This window comes from Melopsittacus undulatus, chromosome 5 (assembly GCF_012275295.1).
Source record: "Melopsittacus undulatus isolate bMelUnd1 chromosome 5, bMelUnd1.mat.Z, whole genome shotgun sequence".
Classification (NCBI taxonomy): Eukaryota; Metazoa; Chordata; class Aves; order Psittaciformes; family Psittaculidae; genus Melopsittacus; species Melopsittacus undulatus.
In genome coordinates, this window is record NC_047531.1 from 5,446,141 (window position 1) to 5,458,572 (window position 12,432).

The 12,432-nt window shown below is 46.1% G+C and overlaps 1 protein-coding gene across 2 annotated transcripts in view; it reads left to right on the plus strand.

The window, feature by feature from the left end:
• The window catches only part of EXOC4 (exocyst complex component 4), a 380,270-nt gene extending 368,876 nt beyond the window's left edge, over positions 1 to 11,394 (plus strand). The window contains exons 18-19 of one of the 2 annotated variants that reach the window (XM_034063301.1): positions 10,017 to 10,289; positions 10,908 to 11,394. In XM_034063301.1, coding sequence (XP_033919192.1) covers positions 10,017 to 10,254 — 238 coding nt within the window. In that variant the 3' untranslated portion in view covers positions 10,255 to 10,289; positions 10,908 to 11,394. Of the gene's footprint in view, positions 1 to 10,016 lie in introns of both variants that reach the window. The other variant, XM_034063300.1, reaches the window with a different exon arrangement.
• The last annotated feature ends 1,038 nt before the right edge of the window (positions 11,395 to 12,432 follow it).

Consider the following 12,432-nt stretch of genomic DNA (forward strand, 5'->3'; position numbering starts at 1 on the left):
TGCTGGAGAGGGGCTGTGCATCAGGGACTGTAGTGATAGGACAAGGGGTGATGGGTTCAAAGTGAAACGGGAAGTTCAGGCTGGAGATAAGGCAGAAGCTGTTCCCTGTGAGGGTGCTGAGGCGCTGGCACAGGGTGCCCAGAGAAGCTGTGGCTGCCCCATCCCTGGCAGTGTTCAAGGCCAGGTTGGACACAGGGGCTTGGAGCAGCTGCTCCAGTGGAAGGGGTCCCTGTCTGTGGCAGGGGTTGGAACTGGAGGAGCTTTAAGGTCCCCTCCAAAGCAAACCAGGCTGGGATTCTGTAAGGTAGAGATCAGGATGAAAAGGAGGAGAGACAAAAGGATAGAAGTTATGTTCTGCACATACCTCACCTATTCCTTTGCTAATTAGCTCCATGTTTTACTGGTGATTTATCACTTGTGTTTCACAGAAAGACTTGCAGTAGAGAGAAAACCAAGCCCTTCAGGGACCCAGAGCTGCACCCAAAGGTGTTGGCTCTATTTGTGGGGTGTTTTCCAGAATCACCCATTGAAACAAAGCCACTTTGTCTGTACAGGAGCCAAGACATGGGTGAGCTGATTCGTATTTAGTGCTTCATACACTGTGGTTGAAGTTTAAAAAGGGAAAATAATTGGATTTATAGTTGGGTTGTCTTTAATTAGAAGACTTTACTTACACCCTTCTGAATAAATACACCTTCTTTCCTCATCTGGCTCTGTACCCTGATCAGAGTTCTGTGCACTGCAGTCCCAAAAGCAAGTACTGATCAAGGTGTGAGGGCTTCCCGTCTCTGACACTGTTTTCTACCTTGGGCAAATGACTTAATTGTTATCTCAGTTCCTCCAGCTATATAAACCAATAATAATAGTATTACCCTTACATCACAGCCCTGGTTCTTTATTAAAGGCTGTGATTTGCAGGAGCGTGAAGCGCTCATGAATTATAAATTCACTTTAAGTCTTCCTCTCATGTTTTGTTTTCTTTTACAACTGATTTCACTTTGGTGTTTGCACTTCTGAGCTTAGTAAGTGGGTTTTATGTTCTTGACACCCTCCTCCTTGTAGTAACACAGCTCAGAGCTGTCGGTGCCTCCTGCACAACTGGTGCTGTGTGTTGTAGTGTGTGGTGATGGGGCCTTTGGGCTTCCGAGATGCTGTGGATGAAGCAGGCATGTATATGTTTGGCCTGATTTTAGGTTCCCTCTACAGTCCATGGAGACAAATAGGTGCTTCTTGGCCACAGTTCATCTCAACCCAGACAGACATGAGCGGTGTCTGTTTCTTGCCATGGTTTGTAAGAGCAGCTGAAGGTGACTAGCAGAGGTAAAACATCCCTGATGTGGACATCTGAAGCTCTGTTGGATTCCCCTAAAGCACTTTAGGTGCTTCTGGAAGCAGAGAATGGGCATTGCTATGGGTTAATTAAAAATCAAGAAATAAATCTTAATAAATAATAATGTGTGGGATAGTGACCTGAGGGTAATGATAGTATGTTACATTTTAGGGCTGTAAGTGCATAGAGGACCTGAAGGATGCAGCTTAAGATAAGCAGCAGTTACAGAGTGGGTACATGATGTAGCAGATACCTTCCATCACTACTTTCTGTTTTGTTATCATAAGCTCCCGAGGTGGGAGAAGAAACAGCAACCCTATTTGCACCATCTTGATTTAAAACACTCATCAGTGATGCATGTATGCAGATGTCATTGCAGTCTTCAGGGGGTGTAGGAATTGCTGGCATACGTGGCTTTTCCTTTGCTTGGTATTTCAGGTTTTCAGAGCTTGCTTTACAAAAAGTCCTGCATGCTGGAGCTCATCTCTCCTGCCCCATCTCCAGTGCTCTGTAACCATCAGCTCCATTCTCATCTCTTTCCCTTTTCCACCTCAGATTTCTCATGCTCCATACACAGAAAAGTCCCATGGGTTTCTCTTCTTGGTCAAACCAGTCCTGAAAATCCCTTTCTTCTTCATTGCATATTATCATTATGTTAGTTCTTGTTTTAATTCCATTTTTACACTCACTCACCTCCCCCATATATTTAAATGTGATGGATCCACCAAGATCTTCATGTATCAAACTTGAGTGACTTTATAACTGCAGCTTTGGTCTTTTTTCCTCTTCATTTCCATGCTCATTGTTCATGTGGTTCTTAATAGAACCAGTGCATAGTTTGGGTGACCTTTGGAAGGGACGTTTCAAAGCTCATCCAGTTCAGCCCCTTGCCATGAGCTGGGACATCTTCAACTAGATCAGGTTACTCAAAGCCCGTCCAGCCCAACACTGAATGCTTCCAGGGATGGGTCATCTACAGCCTCTCTGAACAACCTGTGCCTGTATTTCACCACCCTCATCAAAGTTTTCTTCCCTATATCTAGTCTGAATCAACCCTCTTTCAGTTTTGGTCTATATTTAGTCTATAAGTGCTTCACAGTTAATCTTTTTTACTTTCTTATTACAATATCTAAGACTTTTTGGGTGCTATAAAAGTGACTCCCTAATCCCCCCAAAAGAAGGGAGATAAAGTACAGAATTAGGGGGTTTTGTTCCTTTTGGGTAAGATCTGAGTTCCTGCCTTGTGAAGCAGCTTCTATCTGCACTACTACAGAGTAGGAACCCAGCTATATAATGAAGGCATAATTAAAGTAAGATCCTTTATTCTGACACATTGCACTGCTTATCTGAAGGTCCTGCTCTTAAAAGGGATCAAGTTATTATAAGGGAAATTAGAAGTTAATGTTGAATTCAGTGGGCTGTCTTTTGGAACACTGTTTTTGTGTGCAGGCCTTGGGTTATAGGTTAATATTAGCATTTAAATGGAGAATAGTATTAATAGCCTTCAGAGGAGCTTGTCTCATCCTGATTGCCTTTCCAAGGATCTTCTCTAAATGAGAAGGCCTCTTGAGTTTGTTCCCTTTCTCCAGGAACACAGGTCAAGAGACCATCTATTTTGAGATATACATATATATATACTTATATTCAAAACGCATGCTTGCAAAATGGGTTCATTGCTAGCAACTCGATGTTTTCTTTTACAACTGCTGTTTAAAACCCAACAAACTAAGTTCTTTTGCTTGTCAGTTGGCTTCTTCAGTTTTAGTTTGCCCATGAGATGTCTCTTCATGCACTTGGGAACTGTTTCCACCAGTGATATTTAACCTTCACTATCAGCTCTTAGTACAAAGGTCTTCATACGATGGTAGATCTTCCTGGGCCGATTCCAGCTTTAGAAAGATGACAGCACTGTAAGGAAAGGGTTTATTTTATAAAATGTCTTTTCTTGTCATAGAATCCCAGCCTGGTTTGGGTTGGAAGGGACCTTAAAGCTCCTCCAGCTCCAACCCCTGCCACAGGCAGGGACCCCTTCCACTGGAGCAGCTGCTCCAAGCCCCTGTGTCCAACCTGGCCTTGAACACTGCCAGGGATGGGGCAGCCACAGCTTCTCTGGGCACCCTGTGCCAGCGCCTCAGCACCCTCACAGGGAACAGCTTCTGCCTAAGAGCTCAGCTCAGTCTCCCCTCTCTTGGGCAGGTTCAAGCCATTCCCCTTGGCCTGTCCCTACAGGCCCTTGTCCCAAGCCCCTCTCCAGCTTTCCTGCAGCCCCTTTAGGCACTGGAGCTGCTCTGGGGTCTCCCCTTCAGGAGCCTTCTCTTGTCCAGGCTGCCCCAGCCCAGCTCTCTCAGCCTGGCTCCAGAGCAGAGCTGCTCCAGCCCTCGCAGCATCTCCATGGCCTCCTCTGCACTCGCTCCAACAGCTCCACGTCCCTCTTGTGCTGCTGCCCCAGAGCTGGATCAGGGCTGCAGGGGGGGTCTCCCCAGAGCACAGCAGAGGGGCAGGATCCCCTCCCTGAGCTGCTGCTCACGCTCTGGGAGTGCATCCCAGCACATGGGGGGGTTCTGGGCTCAAGCACACACTGAAGCTGGGTCATTTTGAGCTAACCCACTATTTATTAACCTATTTTTCAGATGATAGAATTAGCTTTTGATAAATACTAATTCTTCTCCCTGGTTTTAAACCTCAGCATTACAAAGAACCAGAGCAGTTTGCCAGCATTTCACCGGATGGAGATTTCCCTCACTTGCCCTCCATTTATTTCCCCCATCACTCACTAACTTGCTTTTCCCAACCTCCTCTTGATAATCAAAGAGCATTTATTATGGCAGGGACAAATAACACTTCTGAAAGTAAAATGAAGAGCCTAAATAACAAAAATCACCCAAGAAGAGGCTCATCCCACTCCCTCTTTCATATTTCATTATTTGATAACATCAGAAGATGAGGCCATCAGAGCTGCTTGGGCAAAGGCAAACAGGAATGTGCCTGATCAATATTTATTAATACTTTCAAAGACAAGGGAGGCAAAGTTGAGCAGACTTCATAATGGAGTGAATAATTACTCATGCAAATAGAGCTTGGCCCAAGGCAATGCCATGCCAAAGCAGCAGGGTTTTAATTGCACCCTATTATAAATGCATACCTTTGGCTCCCTCGTGCTGTCTCGTTTGCTCTCTTCTTTCTTGTATAGGACATTTTTAATTAAAAACTAATCTGATCCTGGAAGGAGTGACATGAATCCTGTGTCTGGTCCTGTGGAATTCCTCAGTAATCCAAGACTTGGGACAGGCTAAAAAGGAAGGCAGCTATAAGATGGACAACTGTATTGCTGAGCTTGTCCAGTGATCGGTCTGACTACAGGAAGAGCTTTAGTTCTTGTTCCTTCTTATTTTAAGGTGCTCTGTCACATTGAGAAGACCATGAGTTTTATGGACCATGAGAATGTGGACCATAAGATGAGGCCCTGGCACAGGCTGGCCAGGGAAGTGGAAAATGCCCCATCCCTGGCAGTGTTCAAGGCCAGGTTGGACAGAGCCTTAGGTGACATGATTTAGTGTGAGGTGTCCCTGCCCATGGCACAGGGTTGGAACTGGATGTTCTTAAGGTCCTTTCCAACCCAAACCATTCTATGATAAAATGGACCATAAGAACATGGACCATGAGAATATGGAGCAAAGACTTGCCCATCTCTCAGAGTGATTACCCCATCCAAGACATCCTCTCTGTCATTGTGTTGAAAACCAAACCAGAGTAGGCACAGGTTAAAATCTCATTTCACATCTGCTCAGCATAATCTCCCTGAAGGTGAGCAGTATTTCCTGAACCTAAGTATTTACTTTGGCAGTCTCCCTGCTTATTCTACACCTTGTCTGTATAACTGTTCTTGAGATGTTGCCACTGCCCTCAGATCAACCTTACAGTAGGTTTCTGACTGTGCATTGAAGCATCACGATTAATACCCAAGACCTTCTAAACCAGAAGGTTTCGATGCTGAAGCAGCTTCTGGGCACTCAGTGAATGACCAATGACAGGTTGGAAGCTGCCATTCAAATGTAGGATCTTAGTTTCTACAAGGCATAATTGAACAGATACAACTGTTGCCCAGGGAAGTTGTGAATGCTCCATCCCTGACAGTGTTCAGGGATGTTCCAACACAAACCAGTCTGGGATTCTATGTGTCTACCTGTAAGAAGAGCCAAGATTTAAAGGATATCCATCAGCATGGCAGGAGATGGATTGGACACACAGGTCTTACCATAATGTGCTCCTGACAAGGCATGGTATGGCTTTGATATGGTTTTCCATACCAAAAGGTTTATAGGGAATTCTCCATGCTTTGTTGTTGTGCCAGGATTACAGTGTTAGCATCATTAGCAGTTAAACTGCTCAATCTGTTCCTGTGCTTGGAGATGAGGTTGGGTTTAGTCTCCCCCTTCCTGAAGGCAGTATGGAGAAGCATGCTCCCAGGGTTTTGTGGCTTCTGCTATTGATGTTTGTCAAAAGCCAGGATTCAGCTCTGTGGCTCTGCTGGGGACAGAGCAGCCTTCCAAAATGCTGTTTGTCTGAGCCACATAGGGATTTCCAGTCCCTATGTCAAAAATGTGGCCTTGTTCTGCACTGTCAGCAGCACAGTCTGAGTGAACAAGAGATGTGAACATTAAGGGCAGTAAATCGTGTCATGTTTGGTGGGTGGCACAGCAGCTTCTGGGGGACCACCAGTTGTGCTGTTGGGTTCTCCATCCTATGCATAGGAACTGAAATCAGGAGTTGCCGCAGAGTGGCTCAATGTTACCCAAACCTGAGGAGTTTGGAGCTTGAGGGATTACTCAACTGCCTTCTGCAAGCAGCAGTTGGTACAGAGATGTACAGGGTCTCCTCAGTGCTTACCTGTCCTTCTGAGCTATCACATCATAAGTCAGTGGGATTTGGGGTTCCCATAGACCACAAGTGTTACCAAGCAGCTCTTACCAAACCTGTTCTTGAATGGCTTACACCATTTCCCTTTCTTTTCTAAGGGAAGTACTCTCATTGAGACACTTGTCTGACCCATTTACCCCCTGCTTCTAAGGGAATCATTTATCCTTGGAGCAGAGGCCACCTCAGAGTCCCCTCGAAGCAGTCTATGATGCTGGTGAACTAGTCTTCCATCAGCTCCAGAAGCTTGTATCTCGATATATGGCTCCCCATATATCTGTATAGTATGAAGCCAAACAGCTCCATTGTATTCTGAGCTGATCATTCATCCCCAGGAGCTATTTTGTGTGTCTCGTACCCTGTATTCCTTATTTGTGTCTGTGTGTATGTCTCCCATTCACTCACACTCTCTTCTTTGGAGCACATAACCCAAATCCTGTCCTTGTTCTTTGTTTTGATGATTTTGGAGTCCTCCCCCTCTGGTCATGAGCCCTTTCTCCTACTGATCTCAACAGCAGTTGTGTTGGTGCAGAGATCCAACCAGAGGAGCATGTGCTCAGGTCACAGCAGTAGATGATGCATTGAAGGATACAGAGGAGACAGAACTGCAGAGCTCTTCTTCCTCTATTGGCCACAATAGTAGGTGAGGCCTGAGCCACTCTAGCACATAGCTCTGCTACAGCAGCTTTACAGTCATTGCTGCAGTGATTTGCAGTCTGACAGTGTGCTGGAGGCTCCCTGCAAAGGCAAAGCTAAGCCAGACCTGGGAGCCTGCAAAGTAAAGGACAAGAGCAATTGAATATGCAGCTTTGCCGTGTTTGCCCTGATTGCTATTTTAATGCATTCAAAGAGGAGGGAAAAGGAGGGAGGTGATAACTTTTCCTGCTCTTGGGTTTTAAATCATTTATTCCACCAAGACCTAAGGATTAGACTGCAACCTGCCCTTGTTCTCTGCAGAAGCATAGAGGAGTGATGCAGGAACCTCCTCTTTGGCCGGTCCAGCCCATTTCTGCCTTGATTTGCTCTTCAGTCAAAGAAGTGCTCGGTATTTGGCAGAAACGAATCCTTGCTGAATGCAGACAGACAAGAATCAGAGAATCAGAGAATCACAGAATGATTTGGGTTGGAAGGAGCCTTAAAGGTCATCCAGTTCCACCCTTTGCACTTCTTCCCTGAGCTTTTCACATCCTTTTCTTAACAAGGGTGTATAACACCTGTAATTATGTTATATATAACAGTATAAGATCATTACAGGTGTTATACTGTAATGTTGTAATTTCATTGGTTATGAAGTTAACCAGTTCCTGTAGAAAAAAGGGTTACTTTCCATCATGCACCACTTCTTTTTTGGTTCTGATACCCTAAAGAGACTTAAACTACAGCTGAGGTTCATGGCTTGGTGGAGCTTGCTGCAATGGGGTTGTATGTGAGAACCTTCCCCTTATCCCAGACCTAGAAGGATCTGCTCAGGATTGGGACCCCTCCTGTATAAAGGAGCTTTGTAAAGCTTCATATTTGCACAGCTTCCTCTAGAACAGGATGCTTTGTGTTGTTGATATCTAGAGCAAGGACTCCTGACACCAGATCCTACCCCATGGTATAGATGGGGAAACTGAGGCACAGAGCACAGCTGTGTGGGTTGGAAAGGCTGTGCCAGGAATTCACAGAAGTACTATAAAGAGCACCAGAGTCTTGATTCCCCTTCTGCTACATGGCCTCTAGGCAGTGCTTTCCAAGCATTACACACTCTTCCCCCAGTTTCAAACCATAATCAATTTGTGCTATAAGGGAATCCCAAACTGGTTTGTGTTGGAAGGGACCTTAAAGCTCCTCCAGCTCCAACCCCTGCCACAGGCAGGGACACCTTCCACTGGAGCAGCTGCTCCAAGCCCCTGTGTCCAACCTGGCCTTGAGCACTGCCAGGGATGGGGCAGCCACAGCTTCTCTGGGCACCCTGTGCCAGCGCCTCAGCACCCTCACAGGGAACAGCTTCTGCCTAAGAGCTCAGCTCAGTCTCCCCTCTCTTGGGCAGGTTCAAGCCATTCCCCTTGGCCTGTCCCTACATCCCTTGTCCCAAGCCCCTCTCCAGCTTTCCTGCAGCCCCTTTAGGCACTGGAGCTGCTCTGGGGTCTCCCCTTCAGGAGCCTTCTCTTGTCCAGGCTGCCCCAGCCCAGCTCTCTCAGCCTGGCTCCAGAGCAGAGCTGCTCCAGCCCTCGCAGCATCTCTATGGCCCTTCCCCTTATGGAAGGAGGGAAAGAAAAAGCTTCCAAGCAGCCCAGCAGCTCTCACTGGTTTCACCTCCTTCACTGGGCTGTGGAGTCAGGACAAACACACGGTCCCATGTCCGTTTGCAGCCTGTTTGTTCTGCAGTGGTAGGATTGGCAGCTGTCAGAATTGCCCCATTGATTCCCTGGCCTCAGATACGTTTTCCTTTTCAGTAAGTACTTGTTTAAATCCCCTTTCTTGGCAATCTATTCTTTCCCTAATGCCACTTTACATTAATTCAAAGCAGCCTGCACTGCAGCCTCTATATTATTCCTTCTCTTCAGATGATCTTTCACTTATTAAAAAAGGCACCTTCAGCTCCTGGCTCAAATTTGATTTTGCATTATTTAATATTCCCTCTCTCTAACTGTGTGTCTCGGTACTGTTGGTGGTCCCTGGAGCTTAGGCTGGAAGCTCTTCCCATGCTCTGTATTAGCATCTTTCTACAACAGGGGTTCATTAGGGACAAAGAAAAATTCACTTCCCCTATCCCTGTGATTTCTTTTGTTTCCAGCAGACTCCTGTTCTTGCAGTCAGGATATGCATCTGTGCATCACCATGTATATAGAATCACAGAATGGTTTGGGTTGAAAGGGACCTTAAGATCCATTCAGTTCCAACTCCGTGCCATGGGCAGGGATGCCACACACTAGACTATGTCACCCAAGGCTCTGTGTCCAACCTGGCCTTGAACACTGCCAGGGATGGGGCAGCCACAGCTTCTCTGGGCACCCTGTGCCAGCGCCTCAGCACCCTCACAGGGAACAGCTTCTGCCTTATCTCCAACCTGAACTTCCCCTCTTTCAGTTTGAACCCATCACCCCTTGTCCTATCGCTACAGTCCCTGATGAAGAGCCCCTCTCCAGCATCCATCTGTTCTGCTGTTTATTTTCACCTTAGGGAGTCTGCAGACCCTGGCACCATAAACTGATATCCTCCACCTCCAGGCTCTGTGCTGCTTCTGTCACCTCCATGCTGACTGGGGCATCATGAGTAGCATCAAACACCAGTAAATCCTGCAACATCAAAACAAATGGGTTGATGTGGTGATGACAAACTTGAGCTCCAAGGACTCACATGTGATGAGCTCATTTCAGTGTTTAAAGGGTGGCTACAAAGAAAATGGACATAACCTTGGGCGATATGGTCTAGTGTGAGGTGTCCCTGCCCATGGCAGGTGATTGGAACTGGATGGTCTTAAGGTCCTTTCCAACCCAAACCACTCTATGATTCTATGAAGTGTAGATCTATGCTCCATCTGGTCTGGGGCAGAAATAATATTAGGAGATTTTATATCAAATGTGTACAAGCTTCTTGTGAGCTTCCATGTTCCAGTGATGCCTCCTCCTGATCCTCATCCTCCCTTCCTTTCCACCCTTGTCTTCTGAGCACCTCAGCACCCTTATAGTAAATAATTTCTTCCTTATATCTAATCTAAATCTACCTTCCACATATCATCACATATCACTGTTCACCAGAGTGGATGTTTTGTTTGCTTGCTTTTCAGGCAGTATTACGAGATGCTCTACAACACACCAGATGAGCTGCTAAACCTGGTGGTGGATCAAGGGGTGAAGTACACAGAGCTGGAATACATCTACGCCCTGAACCTACTGCACCGGAGCCAGACAGGAGTGGGAGACCAAACCACGCAGAACATGAGGTTGCAGAGGCTGAAGGAGATTATCTGTGAGCAGGCTGCAATCAAACAAGCCACCAAGGACAAGAAAATCACGACCGTGTGATCTGCTCTGTCACACTAACTGAGCAGCAGGGGCTGGTGGGTTGCAGGTTCAAGCCTCTGTGTTTCTGTTGCAATCAAAGCAAAAGCACGTATCTTTGGGGTGGCATTGGGAAGGGAAATGCCATTTGAGATTTGGGTTTGAGGTTGTTTTGGGGGGTTTGATGCGTAATCACATAATGCTTATTTAAGATGTTCTAAGAGGGATTGTACAACAGGAACAGGCATCCTGGTGGAGATTTGGGTGGGATATTTGGCTTTGCTCTCTTGGTGCTGCTTTGTCTCGAGATGTCAGGCAAGCTGCTAATGGGGAAAGAGCAAATTTCACACTGGGTTAGGTCGGAGCCTTCAGACCACGCTAAAGCAAACAGCACCATCACAGTCCAGCTCAGACCTGTTGGTCACATGTGGGGTGCTGGTTTTGATGCTGTTCCAACAGCATTGCTGCATGGAGCCCATTTCAGCTCTGCTGCTACTATGCTCCATGACAGCTGTAGATGCATTAAGTTTTTTTGCTATTTCTACTGCAAAGAGATCTAGTTCCTTATTCATTCAGACAGTGATAAGCCAGTTCTCATAGTGGGAGGTAACATGGGACCATTTGTTTCCACTTGCAGTTTTTCATTATCACAGAGCCATATGGCGTTGTTTCTACAGCTCATACTGCGCTGGATGATGTTGGATGTAGGAGAAAATTGCCAATATAAGGTAATAGCAAAACTTCATTCTGTTTCTGTTTTTGAGCCTCCCCATCTCAAAAGATGTTCTGTAACTGTCATTTGATACACTGGAAGGACATGCAGGCTTATGGAGCTCAGCACTGATGATCAGCAAGGGCAAGAGGAGGGGCATATCCCAGCTCTTCAGTCTGAGACACATTCACTCATGTCACCATTTCTGCCCTGCCTTGACCATATGAAGCCAGCTCTAGAAGGTTCCTTATAAACTGAGGCTGAGTTTCTCCCATCCCTTCAAACCCAGCATACACTTGTATGTGCCAAGTAGATTGTCAGCCCAGCTGGGTCTCACATGCTGAGATAGGTTCTCTCGGAGCAGTGTAAGTGCTTGTGTGTCAGTCTTGAAACTGCAGAATTAAAGGATGTTTAAAGGCTCTTCAAAGGCATTGTCTGTGTTTTTTAAGACCTGTTCCTTTTGTGGTATTTAAAAGATTCTCTTCCAGGTCCGAATACATAAAAGTGTCCTTCAAGGTGACATCAGTTTGGAAGTGTCTCCTGAATCATCATGCGGTCTAATCCCCAGCTGCCATGGCCAACTGGACAAGAAGCTTCTCAACCTCCATGTGAAAAGCAGAACCCAAGAGTTCCAGTTCTAAGGAATCTTCTTTTTGGTTTCTGTTCTCATTGTATTCATGAACTCAATTTTTTTATGCCAATGTTGGCCTTTAACTATATGTCATAGTTTAAGCCCAGCTGCCACGCAGCTGCTCGCTCACTCCTTCCGTTCCTCCTCACCCCTACTCCTGGAGGGATGGGGAAGAGAATCCAAAGAATGTAACTCCCATGGATTGAGATAAGAGCAGTCCAGTAACTAAGGTACAACACAAACCACTGCTGATACCACCAATAATAACAATGATAAGGGAAATAACAAGAGAAGAGAATACAACTGCTCACCATCTGCCCACCGATATTCAGCCTGACCCAAGCAGTGATCTAGCCCTTCCGGGTAACTGCCCCCAGTTTATACAATGGGCATGACGTGCTGTGGTATGGAATACCTCTTTGGCTAGTTTGGGTCAGGTGTCCTGTCTCTGCTTCCTCTCTGCTTCCCCTCCTCCCTGGCAGAGCATGAGACTCACAAAGTCCTTGATCAGACTAAGCATTACTGAGCACCAACTAAAAACATTGGTGTTATCAGCGCTGTTCCCAGGCTGAAAGTCAAAACCACAGCACTGCACCAGCTGCTAAGAAGGAGAAAAATGACTGCTAGTGCTGAACCCAGGACACTATAATTTCATTCCTTTCCTTGATTAATTTGCATGAGTGAGGATGGAAGATGCCATCATTTTAACACATATGATGCTGTGGAGGTCTTTGTGGGGTAACACACAAGATCTGTAGTCACCTGCTCAAACACTGAGATGTGCTGCAGTGTAGGTAGAGGAAAGCAGGCTATTTCATATCCAGACTTTGGAGGAACATAAAAGAAGGTGTTTTGTACA